This window comes from Gambusia affinis, linkage group LG14 (assembly GCF_019740435.1).
Source record: "Gambusia affinis linkage group LG14, SWU_Gaff_1.0, whole genome shotgun sequence".
Lineage (NCBI taxonomy): Eukaryota > Metazoa > Chordata > Actinopteri > Cyprinodontiformes > Poeciliidae > Gambusia > Gambusia affinis.
Genome location: NC_057881.1, coordinates 4,267,586 through 4,285,347, shown reverse-complemented (window position 1 = coordinate 4,285,347; position 17,762 = coordinate 4,267,586). Strand labels below are relative to the sequence as shown.

At 36.1% G+C, this 17,762-nt stretch overlaps 1 protein-coding gene across 2 annotated transcripts; it reads left to right on the top strand.

The window, feature by feature from the left end:
* The first annotated feature begins 1,608 nt into the window (after nt 1-1,608).
* Nucleotides 1,609-16,080, top strand: LOC122843911 (cell division control protein 42 homolog). 2 transcript variants are annotated; one of them, XM_044139040.1, is made up of 6 exons: nt 1,609-1,684; nt 4,953-5,057; nt 11,203-11,275; nt 11,466-11,575; nt 12,318-12,515; nt 13,716-16,080. In XM_044139040.1, exons 2-6 carry the CDS (start codon nt 4,953-4,955, stop codon nt 13,803-13,805), a joined length of 576 nt encoding a protein of 191 aa, XP_043994975.1. In that variant the 5' UTR covers nt 1,609-1,684; the 3' UTR covers nt 13,806-16,080. The 2 variants fall into 2 exon arrangements, with proteins under 2 accessions (XP_043994975.1, XP_043994976.1); XM_044139041.1 differs by lacking the exon at nt 1,609-1,684 and adding an exon at nt 3,826-3,836.
* Nucleotides 16,081-17,762: the final 1,682 nt, after the last annotated feature.

Genomic DNA, 17,762 nt, shown 5'->3' with positions numbered 1-17,762 from the left:
TTAAGCCAGCATCCAGAGGAGCAGTTCACAGATTCAGTTCCATTATCCTCCTGACTACAAGAAAAAAACAAATATTGTCTTATCATTCTTTTTTTATTTTTTATTCCCAGTTGTTTGGAATAATTTTTATTTTTGATGCATCCATTCCAGTGGACATTGGAAGGTCATACAATTGAAACTAGCTTCATGGATGCAGAGCAGAACCAAAGAGCAGAGAGCGCAGGGAATTCAAACTATCTCATCCATTGATCATAATGGGTAAGATATCCCATATCTCCCATTCCAAACCCCAACATGTCACTGCCTGGCTTTCTAACCACACAGGCAGACAGAGATTTGAAGAGGTGTGGCAAAAGCAAGGGAGGTGGAGTGGGAGTGCTTGCCAACAAATGATGGTGTCATCAAGAAAATACTACTCTGGAATATTATTTCTGCCCCCTTGAAATCGAGCTGTTTCAGTCACGAGATTCATACTGTGACAGTCTTCAGTCAGAGTCCTTTTCATATTCATTGTAAAACTGACTGCTACTGGATGTCCTTCTTGCCCATAGACATCACCATTCACTATGACTCTTTGTAGCTATGGCTGATTTGAGTTAAAACATTTAATGTACCATTGAGATAAATTAATAGTTTTTGAATTGAAATGGACTTGAATTGATTTTAATCATGTTCCATATGGCCTCTGAATGCTTTTAGATTTATTTCAGTAGGAATTGGAGAATGATACTATGGAGAAAGATATCTGTGCTTCCCTCCTGGTTCAGTTACCCTCTTGTTAAGTCACAATAACTGAAAACATGAAATGAATATTCATCAATTATGCAACTCGGCAACATAATTCAGAATTTTCAGATAAATTAAATCTCAGTTGGCTAATTCTTCCAGTAAGGCAGTGTTACGGTACATGTTATCTATGAATTTGAGACTTTTGTGGATCATATTTTTTGAAACATTATAACTGTGAACATTCTTTGTGTTTTAGATATCATTTTATTGCCACTCTGTTATAACTTTATGTTGCATTTCTCAAGGAAAAAACTGCAGAAGACAAACCACAGACTTGGAACAAATACAGTTTGACCTATATCGCCCTCTATTGGTCAACGAGGACAATTTCGCTCTCCCAACATGTACTCAGTATTGTTAGTATTAATGACATTTGCTTGATATATGTAAGTATGTAATAGAAAATGTTGCTTTTCAGGGACGGCTTCTTGAAAGATATTTTCTAATATTTTGGCGGTAGTGTAGATGCAGCAAAAGTCACTTTAAAAGTAAATTTCAGAAGAAATAAGATTGCTAGATTTTTTTTCTGTAGTTAGACAGCACACCCTGAGGTGTAACTGAATAACCTGTAGGATAATTTACTTTAAATGAAGCAAAACAAAAACGTAAATTCTTTATACGTTTGTCAAGAAAAAGTGCTCTTGTAATCTGTTATGACATTTTATTAATTATGTAAAATTATTTTAAAAAATTTTCTTTAAAAAAATTACTAAATAAAATTAAAACCGAAGCATACAGTGTAACTGATGTGAACGTATTCAGAAAAATTCCAGGCGTGCCTGAACACAATCCAATTCATTTGTCTGACTTCCCGAACAGGAGGAAGTGGAATTTCCAGGAAGGAATTGAACGCACCACACCAGTCGGAACACTCCAGCGGTGGTGAACGGACAAGGTAAGAGCTGACAGCTTAAGAACGTGTAGTTTTGCGACTTTAAATGAAGAAGTATAGTTTAGGAAATAACCACAGTTTTTAGTGTAACTTGTTCTACTGTAATAGTTTTACCGGCTTGTCGGTTGAAAACTAATTCAGCTTACCCCAGCTGTCAAAACAAACTACTTCCTTTGGCTAACTTTATGCTAGCAGCGCTGTTAAATCTCTGCTCAGTTACCGAACAAGTAAACCAGCGTTACTGCTGGTGAGCTGAGTCGTCATTATACTTATATGTTTAGTTTTAGATATTTCCCCCTTCTCCACTTTTATGTTCTTCCTTTTTTCTTTTTTTCTTTTTTCTTTTCAACGCATAATATTGATTGTGGGCGTGGGGGTTGGTTTACGTCAGTTTAGCTAACTTTAAAGATCAACACCCTGTTAAATATTAGTTTCGTCTTAAAGCTACCGTCAGCAATCATTAACATCACGCTTTTATATCTGGTTTTATTTCTAAAAGTAACATCGTGGCTTTTGAGCCGATTCTGATTGTTCATCTATTCTTTCGATGCGGAAGTGACTAAGAAGAAACTCTCAACCAAAAATCTTAATCATTTAAAGGTTTAAATACATTTAAATATATACTAGAACGATCTGACATTTCTTGTAACGTTTTTTACGTCTTGTATTAGAAGTAAGAATTAAGTCATTCACTTGTTTAGTTGTTTGTTTGTATATAAAATGAAAGTGTTAAAAAAATTAACCATTACTAGATTATTGTTACAGATCTCTCAAGACATTTATCTAACATTTTATAGTGTTTATTTTACTAAGTTCAAAAAACATTAAAACCATTACTCGTATTTGTAACATTTAATAAATGTTTTACTTACCTACCACAAATCAGAGCCAACAAAGAGAAAATCTGATTTCTGGCGGATTGGTTGGTGTGTTTTCATAGTAAGCACAACATAATTAGCAAAGGAAGAAATGTTATTTTTCATAAAAATTGGTTACATTAGTTATATTTTAAGAAGATTTAAATATCGTGTTGGATCTTTAAATTCTCTTCAAATTATATTTTGTCAGGAGAAATTCAATTGGTTAAAAGTCTTAAATAAGCTCAGCATTTCTGCTACTTTCTTAAATTGATATCTCATTTTGTTGTGCAATTAATTGTATGATTGTCTGACTACTCTTCTTTCTCAAATAAATATGAAATTTCATATAAAAAGAACATTGTGTGCATCTAAAGTTGTATGATTATTTCTCTGCTATTCAGAGACTTTCTTTCTGGTGGAACCTGTGATGGTTTAGATCTGCAACAAAAACAAACACTTGACGTGTTTACTTTCTATATGCTTTTGGAACCCATTTTTAAGATGTTAAACCGTTTCAGAATGACTTATTCTGAACCTGAGAAGAAAAACTCTTATCATTTGTTGCATTTTTTAAGGCTGATGGCAAACAGGACCAACTTGTTATCCCTGACAATAGTGTGTGCTAGTAGCAGAAGTGAATTGAAGGATTTTGCTTGCCAATAATTGTTCAGAATTGTTTTCATGTGAATACAAATTACCTCTGAAGAATGTTTTCCTGACATAACTGGTGTCATCATTCCTGCAGCCAGTTACCGTGTGTCCCTGACTCATCAGGGTTTAGCTGAATGCTGCATACTGCCAAAATGACCCAAACAAAGAGCCAGTGATGGAGTGGCAGCCCATAGCCCTGTGCCATTGTCCCACCTAATGAACCAGCAGCCTGGGTATGCTAGCTGCTTGGTGTCTGGGTGATCACAGGTTCTGCCTTTATTGTTTTATAAACACTGCTGTACAGCCCGGCCACTATTTCTGTCTACTTGTCTCGTAGTCAGTTCCTGCTCCTGGCATTCCTGTAAGGCATACAAATTTTATAGCTCGTGGTTGTTATCTTATGGAAAAGAAGAAGCAGAAGGGCAGGATTTTTTTTCTTCAATTAGTGTAGTTGGGCATGCTCATTGTGAAGATCACCCCTTTTGTAAGCTTCACCCATTAGCTTTGAAATGGAATAAAAGTACATGTATAGAACACACCTATATTTAAGCCACAGATGTCCAATAGCCTACTAAGGAAAGTCACTAATCATTATTTTTGTCTTTCTCCTGTGCACTAAAACCACTAAAGTCATCTTTTTTAGGGTCAGTATTGAACAGTCTCACACATTTCTTCAGTCTCTTTCACTGACTCTCTCAACTCACTTTTGATCAATTCACTCTTGAGCTTGTGCTGTGCTCTTCTTCACGCAGCAGCCCTGGTGGTAGTAGCAACCTTTTCAGCCTGTCAATGTAGGCCTTCTAATGAGCCATCATTTGATCCAGGTGTGTTAAACCAGGGAGAGAACTAAACATGAGACAACCCTTGAGGACCAACTTTGGGCACCACTGATCTAAACCATTTAATTGTATCTCAGGCTGAATGCTTAGGGCTGGGGTGCCCAAAGTCAATCCTCAAGGGTCGGCATCCTGCATGTCTTAGTTCTCTCCCTGGTGGTAGTAACAACCTTCTCAGCATGTCAGTATTCTCCTAAGGCCTCTAATGAGTCATCATTTGATCCAAGTGAGTTAAACCTGGGAGAAAACTAAAAGACGCAGGATGCCGGCCCTCGAGGACCGACTTTAGAGATCCCTGGCTTAGGGCCACTGTGCAGGTGGAAAGTGAACCTCCACTCCAGTTGCTATGTCTTTTGAGCTACTAACAGGTTTTCTTTCTCTATCTGGATATAGCTCTATTTTTAAACTCTGAACAGCTTTCCATAAACCATGCCCACAGCATGATGTAGCCACAACTATGTTTTAAAATGGTGATGACATGTTCAGGGGATGTTACTTTTCTGGCACACAGCATCTTGTATGTAGGTCAAAGTTTTAAATGTTTGTCTCCTCTGACCACAGCACCTTCTTCCACATATCTTCTGAGTCCCATGCATTGCTTCTGGATTCTCATGAATTTATTTATTTCTACTGTTTCTTAAAGGCCATGTTTGTAGGCAATACAATTCATAGTTGTCCCATTGACTGGTTTCTCTTTGTAAAAAATCTTTGAAAAAGCACATGCTATTTTTCATCCACTTAGTTATGTTACTTTTGTGTTGGCCTGATCCCTATGTTATGCATTGATGATTGTAGTTATGTGACAAAATGTCCCAAAAAAATCCAAGGGGTATGAATACCACTGTAGATTTTGTCTTGTTCTCACATGTAACTTCTCTGCCTTACCTTTTTATCTGTGTAATCCCATTAATCTCTCCTCCCCAGATGCAGACTATAAAATGTGTGGTAGTGGGTGATGGTGCTGTGGGGAAAACTTGCCTGCTCATCTCCTACACAACCAACAAGTTTCCTTCTGAATACGTACCAACTGTGAGTAACCAATAATAAAATACCACTTGTTATACACTGTGAAGTGGTCAAAGCAGATATGAATTGATATTTATAGAGCTACAGAAGCAGGGTTATTTTTTTACCCTTAACACTGTGCAGCTCTTTCCTGGCACAAAGGAAGTGATACTTGTTTACAGTGCCTGGACTGAGAAAACAAAATGAGCTTTTTCCAGAACACCAACCTTTATGAAACTGAAAGATATCACACTACTGCCAAACATGAATATAATGTTACATTTCACTGTAAGTTTATACCAAAGGGTTGTTTTTCCCTTTAAACAAAATGTATCAGAAGTTTGCACAATAAAGCTGAAGACAGATCAGTGAGTTTCAACCCTTTCTGGCCATTCAGCAACTGATTTAGCCTCCGTTTGTTGGTCGATCTGCAGAGTGCCTGAGTTTTATGGATCAGATTACTGCTGGGAGTGGTTCCAGAATAGTTCTTGTTAAATTCCCGCACAAGCGAGACTGATCTTGCACACCTGAGAATGTATGCTGGCATAAACACAGAGATCTACTTTCACTTTTATTATCAGTTCCCTAAACTGATTAGATGTTTTCAAAATGAGAGAGATCAAAATTAGTTTTGTTCTTATGCTTTTTTATTTCAAAGATACAGTTTACACTCATAGTTATATTATAAACATCATTGAAAAATCCCAAACTTGGTATGATTTCATTTTAATGTATACATTTTGGATTTATGCAACTCTTGGTGGCAGTTTGTTGCGTCTTATGAAATCAGCCATGCATATTCTGTTTGATTGTAAGTATTGGAGCAGCACCCTGCTGAGTAACAGAACCCCAACATTCTGCAGCTTTATGCAAAATGTGGTTCAGATTCTCTGCTGAGGATGCAAACTCTGCGTTCTGCCTCGTAACAGCAGCTGACTTTAAGTTGGAAACATTCAGTGTATAGGCAGCTTCTTCTCTTGGCACTTCTTAGCCCAGTTTGATGAGACGTTTGCAGAACCAGCAATGCTGACTCAATTTTTACTTCTGTTTCTGTTAATCCTGTTTTTAGCACTGATTTATATACTTATGTAGCTTGCTTCCCATAAAACTGCATCTTTATTTCCATATTAATTTATTTTGTCTACAATTTTCATATAATACTATTCTTATCTCTCCAGTTTGTCAAATTGCATTTGCATTTTGGTCAGTTATGGTTTTATTGTTAGAATTCTTATCACCTAAACAACATCCTCTTCCTGCCTGTGTTTCTATTATTAGAAACAACCTTATTTTTCCACTTTATGGTAAACCTTTCATCTATATTTCCTTATAGCCTCCAGGATAAATTACAAGAACGTTTGAACAAGTAGTTTTTCTCACAGTTTTATATATTAGCTCTTGCGTTCCAGCTTTAGAAGCATGCTCAGCTGTAGCCTTGTCAACCGATTCATCACAGCAAACGCAGACCAACCTCCGGTTTCCTCTTTAATTCATTGTGTTGTTGCAGCTTCTTGCAATGTTGTTTCCTGTGAGTCATCTGACAATCACCACAGTAGGAGAGGTGATTTTCAAGGAGAGGGTGACTAAGTCTAACCCTCTCCTCAGAATTTACTGATTTATTGTTTTTTTCAAGGGGTATCTTGTTTTTTGATTTGGCATCATTTCTATATCAACAGTACAGATGGTGTACATTTTTTAATATTAAACTTTTTTTACTGTATCTGTTTTTGATTGGGTTGTTTGCTGGAGTTGCTTTAGTCATAGCGTAATCCAAAAACGTATACTGAAGTAGGTAACAAAGAGCAGCCCAAGAAATTACTCAAGTAAGAATAAAACCGAATTTTAGAACACATCAGCCCTTTAATATTTCAAAAGTACATCGTCAGACAGACCAAAATGGATACGTGGAAATGTCTGTATTTTAAGGAGGAAAGTGAAAATAACTCATAAATTTATATAATTACCAAATAACAAAATCAGGCAGAAGAAACATTTTTCCAAATCAATTTCTTTCTATGAAACTTTAACTAAAACTGCAAATGTGTGTCTGTTTGGTGATTTTTTTGGTTAAAACAGACTTGTTGTTCATTCAGTGAAATTGCTAAATTTTACTCCAGTGAGAGTAGTAATACTTCAGAATAAACTTACTCAAGGAAAAGTAAAATGAAGAGCATGGTAAAAATACTACTAAAAGTAAATATTTTCCAAAAAGTTATTCAAGTAAATGCAACTGAGGAAATGTAGCTAGTTACTGCCCAACTCAGTGCAAAAGTATTCACATTACCTGACCTTTTCTACATTTGACAAAGCAAAAAACATATTTATATTCTTCTTCATTCCATTCTCTGAAACCGCTAAATTAAATCAGGTACCTCCAGTTGCCTCAAGTTGTTATCTAATTAGTAAATGAACTGATCGTGTGTAATATTTAATGCCAGCTTAATCAAAGCTGTTTTGTGAAGGTCTCAGGGGATTATTGTAGAACAATATTGAATAAACCACATTATTAAGACCAAAACCAGTGATATTATTAGGAAATACCAAGCTTTAACATCTTAGGTTTTGCCATCAGTCCCCTGAACATAGAAAAACTAACTGCGCATCCTGCTGATGACACCATCCCACTGTGAACTTATTCAATTTCCAGCAAGAGGTGGTGGAATAATTCTTTTCGCCACATGTTTAGATTTTTATTTTAAAACAAATTTGAAAACCTTGTATTATGGTACAAGAAATGTATTAAGGTAAATTTCTGAGATTGCGCCTATAGTGTAGGCCTCGGAGTATCCCATCTTTACTTGACTTTACTGAAGTCAACATATTTCCCTTGCCTCGCCCTTCCGCTCTGTTTCCTTTTGCCTGTTTTTGTCCATACATGTCGGTGTGATTCACCTCAGACTGCCTTTCCAACTCAGCTTCTTGAACTGAACTAATGCACATTTAGTTGTTTTTATAAGTAATGATGGAATTAAAGTAAATTTAATTCACTATGTAAATAATGTTGGTCTATTTACAGCGTATGTAAATAATTAAATATTTCTGTTTTATGTATTATTTGAATCTGGAGGATCTTTTATTTTAAAAATTCTTTAACCAGATTTTCTTGGTTACGTCTTGCGCGCCAACATTGAGCCCACAAGCAGCAAAATGAGTAAGAAACAGATCAGATGTCTTTGGAAAGTTTCTTTGCAAAGGGAAAAGGCCCGGAGAAGAGATAAGAGAATGGATTTATCTTAGTAGGTGATTTTCACATTCCAAGCCTGCTCTGCATTATATGGTGACCAGCTCGTTAATGAGGCAATGAAGCCTTCAAACGGCTTCACCACGTAGAGACCAAGCAACCTGTGCATAAGCAACACTTTGGGTGTGATTGTCTCTCATCATTTCCAGGTGGCGCTGTCTCGTTGCAGAGAAACAAGCTCAGAGCTCCCATTAGTCGTTATCGTGAGTTAAAATTTTCACAAAAGTAAAATTTTTGCTTTTGTGGTACATCTGTATCTTATTTTGAAGGGATATGTAAACATTACCATAGCGACCAGAGTCAGAGAGCGTTAGGGCAGTGGTCGAGATGAGAGGAGTAGGGCTTGTGAGTTTTAGGTCTGGTTCACAGACCTGTTGTACTTTTATTGGCACAAGCCGATAAAAGTACAACAGGTTTAATTGGTTTGTGTGTCCAGCCACAAGGCAGGAGCAACACACCACACACGAACCGATTCCGCTCACAAACATCCCGATTCCAGAAGAAAATCCAGTGAAATCCCCAACATACCATATGTGAATTTAGAATAGATGTAGAAGCAGTAGTGATCATTTGTGGACTCATTTTAAGTGATAAAAGATAACCACATATAAAAATGACCTTTACATATAGTAATGAACATTTCCACATATCACCTCCGATGTCCACCGGACTCTCGCCTTGTCAGCTGATTCCCATTAGCTAAGTACAGTAAAATGGCAGTACTGATACAACTACTACACCTTGAAGCCTGTCTGCTATACAGTCTTAGTTGTGGAAATGTTTAATGACTATAATGAGTGCCCACCCCTAATGTAAAGGGTGTGTGGATCTCCTGTTTTCCTCATCCAGCGAAAGCATTTTGCTGTGACGTGCACAATGTTGGAGGCATCAAACATCTTGATCTCATCCAAAAAAGATGACATGAACTTCTTAGTTCCTCTGTCCATTGTAGTAGCTAATATATTGTGAAAATCCGGTAGAAATGATGTACTAGTCGAGTCAGAAATACACTGCAGAGAATCAGTCGAAGTGGAAGACGCCACGTTTACATAGAAACAACGCGCCGCAAGGCTTTGTTTGTCAGACTTGCTGCCACGTGGGATTTTCTAGGTTGGTTGGTAAGCTTGGTAAGGTCCATTGTCCCAATTCTCCCATGTTGGTTTGGACAGCTTCTATTGTACAAGATGACGTTTTGTTTTTACTTGTAGAGTCTTTGTCTGATATAAAAAAATATTTGATCTGAAAATGATAGCATAAAAAAATGAATCCCAATCCCAATAGATGATTTTGCTAAATTTTGGTTCAACTATGATTTACGGTGTAAGAAAATTGTATGTGACTTCTATTCAGTCTGGTTTAGCTGGAGCTTATCTCAGCATTCTGGGTTTTATTTAAACCAAAATGTCTGCAGGCTACAGCAAACAGCAGCAGGGCTGGGTGTTTGTTGAAGCTGTGCATTCCTGCTTTAGCTCATTTCCACTTTTGAAGAACTGATATTCATGCATGTTGACATGACATGCAACTGCGCTGCATGTCTTTGCGCGTGGCAGTAGGCTGAGGATATGGGGAAAAAAACAAGAAGAATAAGTAAGAGTCAGCAAGCTTGTTCACCTGAGCAGCAGTTCATATTAATATCTTTAACGTTCCTTTTCAATGGTATGCTGCTAGTTAACAGGATATTTGAAGCCACTCTGTTCAACACAGTCCATACAAAAGGGAAGCCTCACATGATTTCTGCTTGCATGAGGGTGGAGCTTCGTCAGAGCAGTAACACCACCTGACAAAGGGTATGTTAAATTTAAACAGGAAGTTTGTTTTTGTTGCTGTGGAGATGACACAGTAAACAAGATATTTAAAACACCCACAGAGACGCATCCCCATTTCACCTTCATCTCAAATGCTATGGTTCAAATAGCTCAGCTGTTGCAGCTCATTGGTCAATGTCCCACACATTTTATGAAATAATTGGCTTCAGAGTCAGAGCATGGCTTTCTGTAGTGTTAAAGCAGGGGTGCCCAATGTCAGTCCTCAAGGGCCAGCATCCTGCATGTTTTAGTTCTCTTCCTGGCAGTACCAACAACCTTTTCAGCATGTCAATGTTCTTCTTAGGTTTTCTAACAAGCTGTCATCTGATCCAGGTCCTTTAAACCAGGGAGAGAACTAAAACATGCAGGATGCCGGCCATCGAGGACCAACTTTGGGCACCCCTGTGTTAAAGTATGATAAAAACAGTTCTTGCATTAAAACAGGTCAAAGAGGATTTTGTTATATTGCTAAACATCTCAGTACAGCTGCATAGGTGGTAAACCTTTACTTTGCATAATTTAATAATCCCGGAAAGCAAAGCCTGAGTTTCTTTTTGTAATTTTATTTATTTGTCCCCAAGTGAAACTAAATGTACTGAGTCATTGTGGATGGTGATGCTGTAGGCAGGGAGGATCTCCAGTAGCAGTAGGTCTTGCAACAAATCGGAAGAAACCTCTGGCTGAAGAGGTTGAAGACACTGTTGCTGTATGAAACATTCATGACAGTCAGTCAGAGACAACATTACATGTCTTGGATGACAGCATCAGTTGTTAGCAAGCACGGCTAACCCACCACTGCAGCAAAGGAGAATAAATGAAAGTCCATACAATCATCAGTGAATAAAACATCTTGGAAATGTTTGGCAAAGCAAAACAAAGTATGTTGGAAGGGATGACTTGTTTTTGCCATCCTTTCTAAAAATCTGTTTAATGGAAAGTTCATTTACTTTCCATTTATTTGTGCATTCCATATGAACAAATTTAATTCAGTCAAGCGTCTTTTTAAGTAAGCCTTTCTTCAGCCCTCTTCCTGTTATTTTTCACAATTTCACTTCCCTTTTACCATGCTTCCTCATAGCTTATTTTTAAGTCTGTTTCATCTTTTGCCCTGTTTCATGACCAGGTCTTCGATAACTATGCTGTGACAGTGATGATCGGAGGGGAGCCATACACCCTTGGACTGTTTGACACTGCAGGTGATAATAAATCTGCATATAACTATAACCTTTTGTGATTGATGATTCAGATGTTGTTAGCACCTAAAGTAACTGAAAAATTAAATGCAGTGTTGTAATTACCCCTTCTTTTAATGTTGAAGATTTAAAGTAACTTGCTTGTCTCCTTCCTGTCACTATTTAATTGTTAAAATTTTTTCTCCCCCTGCAGGTCAGGAGGACTATGACAGACTGCGACCTCTTAGCTACCCTCAAACTGATGTCTTCCTCGTCTGTTTCTCAGTCGTATCGCCTTCCTCCTTTGAAAACGTCAGAGAGAAGGTTTGGCCACTTTAATTGTATAGCAATTGACATTCTTCCTAACTTGACAAAGAAATGATCATTTATTGAACTTATGCAAATATCATTTTTGCTACAATAGAGATGAAATTTTATAGGTTGAAGTTCTCCCTTGAATAGTTACTGTTTTTTATTTATTTATTTAATTTTTAGTTTAGTTTTTTGGCAGTCTCAGAGTTGTTGCAATCCATATTTTATCCTACTCCCAAAAGAAATGAGAAGATTATAGATTTAAAATACTGATACATCTGCCAGCATAATTAGCTTTGTTGTGATGTATCCTCAATATGCAGATAATTATAACTTTCTCCCAAAATTACATTTGGATTTAGCAGCTCTGTAGCTGAGATCAGCTGTCGGTAGAATGTTAAACCAACCAATTGCTCTTACCTTGAGATTATTTTTATTTTTGCCAGTTAAATAAATAAACTTAAATGAAAGACTGAGTTTTTCTTCAATTGATGGTTTTTACTGCAAGAAAAGCCAAACATATTTTGAGGCCTTTAGTTTTGAGACATTTTCTACAAATATAAATAAATGGAGGACACAAATAATCTAGCGCAAAACCCAGCCTGATTCTAAATTTTTATTTAGTGTCACTTCTCGGCTTTGCTTTTAGAACAAGATACTGTACAATAGAACCAGTCATAAAAGCCTTGGGATATAAATATAATCTAAATTTATTCCATTGACTTTAAATTTTTTTTTTTTTTTTAAATCATAGTGGGTCCCTGAGATTTCTCATCACTGCCCACGGACGCCCTTCCTGCTGGTTGGAACTCAGGTGGATTTAAGAGATGACAGCAACACAACGGAGAAGCTGGCCAAGAACAAACAACGACCCATGAGCTCTGAAAGCGGGGAGAAACTGGCACGAGAGCTCAGAGCTGTCAAATATGTGGAGTGCTCAGCACTGACGCAGGTAAATAGGAGGGAGGCAACTGCTTCTGACTACAGTCTCTCACCTCACCACCACTAGAAGGCCCCACAGTCCAAAGCCCTTTCTGACTCAACCGTGTCCAAGTTCTCTTCTGGGTCACAACTGTCCAAATACTGATAAACTATTTATAATTTGTCAGTTTACTAATCTAGTTTGTGACTAAGGAATTAAGCCATGAAAGTAAAAAACTTACCAACAGAAGAAGGCCTCAGAAAATGGGGGGCCTGAGAATGGTGCCATATAAAAACTGTTAATGATTATATTATAATATATGCCAAATATTTAAATACATGAATGTGTTTTTAACCACATTCATAAAGAACTCATATAAAGGCAGACTCTCCAAGCACAAACAAACAGGTTGTTTATTACAATTCTGAGTGTGTTTCTTAACTTTTACACAAGACGGGACTTGTCAGGCTGTAACGGACTTGTCAGAGAACAGTGCATGATCACATTTGCATTGCACATTGCATGAATGCCTGAAAGAGCAGGAAGTGTTCATAAAGTCATTAAAACAAATTTTAAAAAAACATGCAATAGGTCCAACAAATCAGTCAAGTCCATAATACAGCAAACCTCTGCAAAAAATGCACAACCTCACATAGCACAAATGATGAGCATCATTCAAGGATTTTTTTGAAATTATTTTGATTTATGTAGGTGAGGGTACTGAGTAAAATAGTGACAGTTGCATAATAAAAAAGAGTAATTTCAGTTTTTTACTTTAAAATGCAAAAATGTAAATGATGTAGGAGTGTAACATCTTATGATTTCAAAAATATTTCTTATTAAACGTCACAAAGTGCTATCTTCCTGAGATTATGAAGTCACTTTCTGAGGAAGCAAGGGTGAGCTATTATGAGTCCTATGTATAAGCTTTAACCTTAACATCTTATATCTATTTATAAAACTCATTTTGATGTAAGATAAGTTTTTTACATGTTTTGACGTTTTTGAGGAGAGAACATAGAGCAGTAATTAAGCCTACACTGTACAAAATATACATACTGCATTTAAAACTTAAAAATAAAAACCTTCATATACCTAAAACTCTTCAAGAGGTTTAGTTTTGACTTAACACGGTTCAAATTTTGTAAAGAAAAATAAATGAACAGAAGTCTCCTATTAAGCATTAAAAATGTTTCTCTTTGTGCCTGATTTGTTTTTATCTTTTTTTAGAGAGGATTGAAGAATGTGTTTGATGAGGCCATCTTGGCAGCCCTAGAGCCCCCAGACATCAAACCCAAAAAGCGTTGCCTTCTCCTATAGAAACCTTCCGGAAGATGTGGAAGACGAGAAGCAGAAGAAGATGGAGGTGGACGAGGAGGAGATCAATCCTGTACGGGAACAGAGGGAGGGAGCACCAAGGGGAGGGGTGTAGACACATGTTTAAACAGTGCCTTCAGCCGTAGTGACCTAACATGGGTGTGGTGTTAAAACTGACAGGCGCTTTATTTTCCTAGTAGATAAGTCGCACTAACATGGTAAACATTTATGAACTACACTCCACACTAACAAGTAAACAGGATTTTCTTTTGTTAATGGGATGCGATGAACTGCAAGGCATGAATGGAGAAAAGTTTACAGCTGAAACTGAAAACCAGCTCCTCATTTGGAGAAATATTTTAGCAATAAGGCACTGACGGTCTGCAGGAAATTAAAGAACTATATTACTAATGTTTAAACAACTTCCCTTTTATGTGCCAGCTTTACTTCTCTGTACATCAAGTTTTATATGCGTTCATTTTCTTTTTCATTTTTCATTCTTCTGCCATAGATCTTTTCTAGCACCAAAAATGCATTTTAAATCCATATATTTATTCAGAATAACATCCTTAAAGGTTAATAGAAACACAATAAGTGCTTTGCTTATGCCACTGGAATTCAAGGTAGTTTTTGGAGCAACTTAAAGGCATTTCTAATGTTAAAATATTTACATCTAAAACTATGTCTAAGTGAGTTTAAAAAAATAAAAACTAATATGTTTTCAAATCTGGTCACAAAGTATTGTTCTGTGATGCTTAAAAATTTAAAACAGAATAAATAATTTACCTTTTATTCGTACAAAAAGAAACTGAAAACCTTGCCCTCTATCTGAACAAGTTATCTGGAGCAATGTAAGAACATGATGAGCAGGATCTGCAGGTTTGTCCACACAGCAACAAAGTAAAGTTGGTATCTGACCAATGTGGAACAAACATGCATTTGAGACTTGAAAGGTTCTGCGACATCTTGAATCGAATGAGTCCGATCAAACTCATATTTACTTTTAAGGCTTCGATTTTTAATAATAAGTCAATTATGGTTGTTTTTAGTTTTTAATAAAAGTGCCAAGAGTAAAAGGTATGTATTCTTAGAGAAAAAAGCTTTTTTTAAGACATAAAATATGTTTCATTGTTAAATAAAAATTGTGCCTTTCTGTTTCTGCACTCCAGAGAAGAATGATTAAAACTTTGCTTGAATACATTTTAGATTCTTGGAGGTTTAAAGTGCTCAACATGTTTGATAGTTTTATTGCCTTAACCCAGTCAAACTCCTAATAGTTGGTTGCTTTAATGTAATGGTGGAAATTACCCTTTTATCTTTATTATCATTAAGCTGTTTGGTGAGCCATAATGTCGAGAAATTTTGTAGCTTTATTCTCAAACGGTTAACACAAAACCATGTAAGGTTTTCTATTTTGATTATTTTGTTCTTCTGGAAAGATTTCTCTAGTTTTTAGCACCTGAACGCCTTAAAAAGAAGAGCTGTGGTTCAAATGTTCCTTTGCTGTTTCTTCTGCCAAAGTTCAACTAAATCATTGCTTCACAGATTCCAGGATGTTGATCTAGATGTTAATATAATTATTAGGAATTATCATTTGAATTATTCATAGATTTTATTTTGTTGCTGTTACGCTGCTTTCTTAGCCCAACTTCTTTGAACAAAATGAAAATTAAAGCCTGTTTTGTTAGCAGAGCTTCACATTTTCACTCAGAAGTTGTGCTTATTCAAAAATTGTTTCTCTTGGGAATAGATTTTGTTTAGCATAGAATGGGATAAATGGGGATGTATATTATTTTATGGAGTTTCAGTGCTGTACAGCACTGAAACTCCATAAAATGAGCCCAGAAAACTCTTTTAGATGACTGTATTTTCTAATGAAATGAACACAAAATCTTTTTTTTAAAAAAACCAATCTGTTGATGTTGACATTTTGATTAGATATTGAATTAATTATTACGAGTATTATATAGATATTTTTGCTTCTTATTGTTTCTTTGGGGACGGTAGTCTTGCAGGGTTTTAGACACTTTAAGTTTTGATTTCTTCTTTGTGCTTTTAAGATATTTTTACAACCATTTGATGAACACACAGAGTGCCAACAGTTAAGGTATCGCCGGCTTAGTTTGGCAAACAAAAAGATCTTTAATAAGCTTCTGATGTCAAAAACAAAAGATATTTTAAAACAATACTTGGAGATTGAATATTTGTCATGCATTAAATTTGTATGTTTGTTGGAATGGGTGTTTATGGAAATAATAAAAATAGTACTTGAATGTTTCATCTTGATTGATTCTATTTTATTGCACCTATCTGTCAGAACTGCAACACTGAAAATTATTGTGTTTTGCAGTCTGGTTTAAGCAAAGCATTTCATGGCAGTGTAATTAAATCAAATTATTTAGTCATTTTATAAATATTTCTGTTGTAAATGAAAAAAAAAAACTAAAAACAGTTATTTTCAAGAAAGGCAATATTTTTTCAGTTTTTCTATACAATACTAACTAATACTAATTGGATTTTATTTCATATACCAACGCAAAGTAGTGTAAAATTGCCCTAGTCTCAAGTTATTTTGAGCCTCTAGCAGGTTGTCTTGCAGAAATGTCCTTTATTCTTCCAGCTTTTTGCTCTCATCTGAGCAGAGTGCATTTCTTCGCAAAGTTGCTTTTTCCCCTACATGTTCTGCCAGCGTGACTTATTTTGGTTTTCTGAAATATGTTTGCTTAAATTTTGCCACTTTACCATAAAGATTTATTTGAGTTATCTCAGCTGCAGGTTTTTCAGCCTGAGCTGCACATCCCTGCAGCTCCTCCCGAGTTACCATGGCCCTCTTTGCATCTTTCGCTGCCATTTTAGGTGAACATCCATCTTTTGGAGATTGCAGTGTATTGTTATTTAATTCAATTATTCCAAATATTTGAATAATTACTTATCTTTTTATCATCTCATTGAAGTAGGGCAGAACTCAAATGCTTGCCATACTTTTCAGATTTATATTTGTAAAAGAAAAACTTTGCCGTTCACAATTTTCTTTCCAGTTCATAATTGTTTTCTTTGCCCATCTTAAAAATGGGCTTTTATGTGATGCTGACAAAAATAGGGTGAAAATATATTTTTGTCAAAATGACTTTTATTGTTTCTTTTCATTTTAAATAGAACAATTAAGACTAACGTAAAACTTTGTTGTTAAATTGTTGCATTTGCCACATCTGCATTTTTTGAGAGGTGCAGTGCCCCACAGTGACCAGCAGGAGGAGTTGCTCCCCTGGTTTTCAATGGTCTTTCCCAGTTGATACAGTATGTAAATGACCAAGACTCATTTTTGATTGGCACTCTAAAATGGATCCTTCAGGCCGACACAGCATGGAGGCTCCATGTTCCTTTGTCTGTGTGACGACAGCATGAATGAGACGAAGAAAAAGAAAAATATATGTAACTGTTCAGTCTCACCACAATCTGGTTTCTCTTGTCCTCCCAACCTCTGTTCAGCTCCTTATTGTGTTAGCTTTCTCCTCACATCTTTATCTGTCACTTCTTTTGTTTTATGTCGGAGCTGTTTGCAGATCGGGTTCTTTCGGCTGCTTCAGGAATTTCTTTTTGCAACATTTCTCAATCACATGGTTTTTACAGATATGGACTCCTGGGAGTTCCTGTGACTACACATCTTCCTCTATCCTTTTTATTTGGACAAGTTACCAAAATATGGATTCTGATAACTTAAGGTTCATTTCACAGCTTTAGATCCACTCACATTCAATCTCCATAGTGTTGGCCATGAAACACCCTTTGTGATCAATTAACTTGCCATGTATGTTTAATTTTAATGTTTTGTCTTTCAACTAAAATTGATTTTGCTTTACATAATCACATTTGCATCATGAAGCATCTAAATAAGCATATTGATAATTACCTGTTTTTGGATTAGCTTAGTTCACTTGATTGTTGGTTATGCTTGTAAAA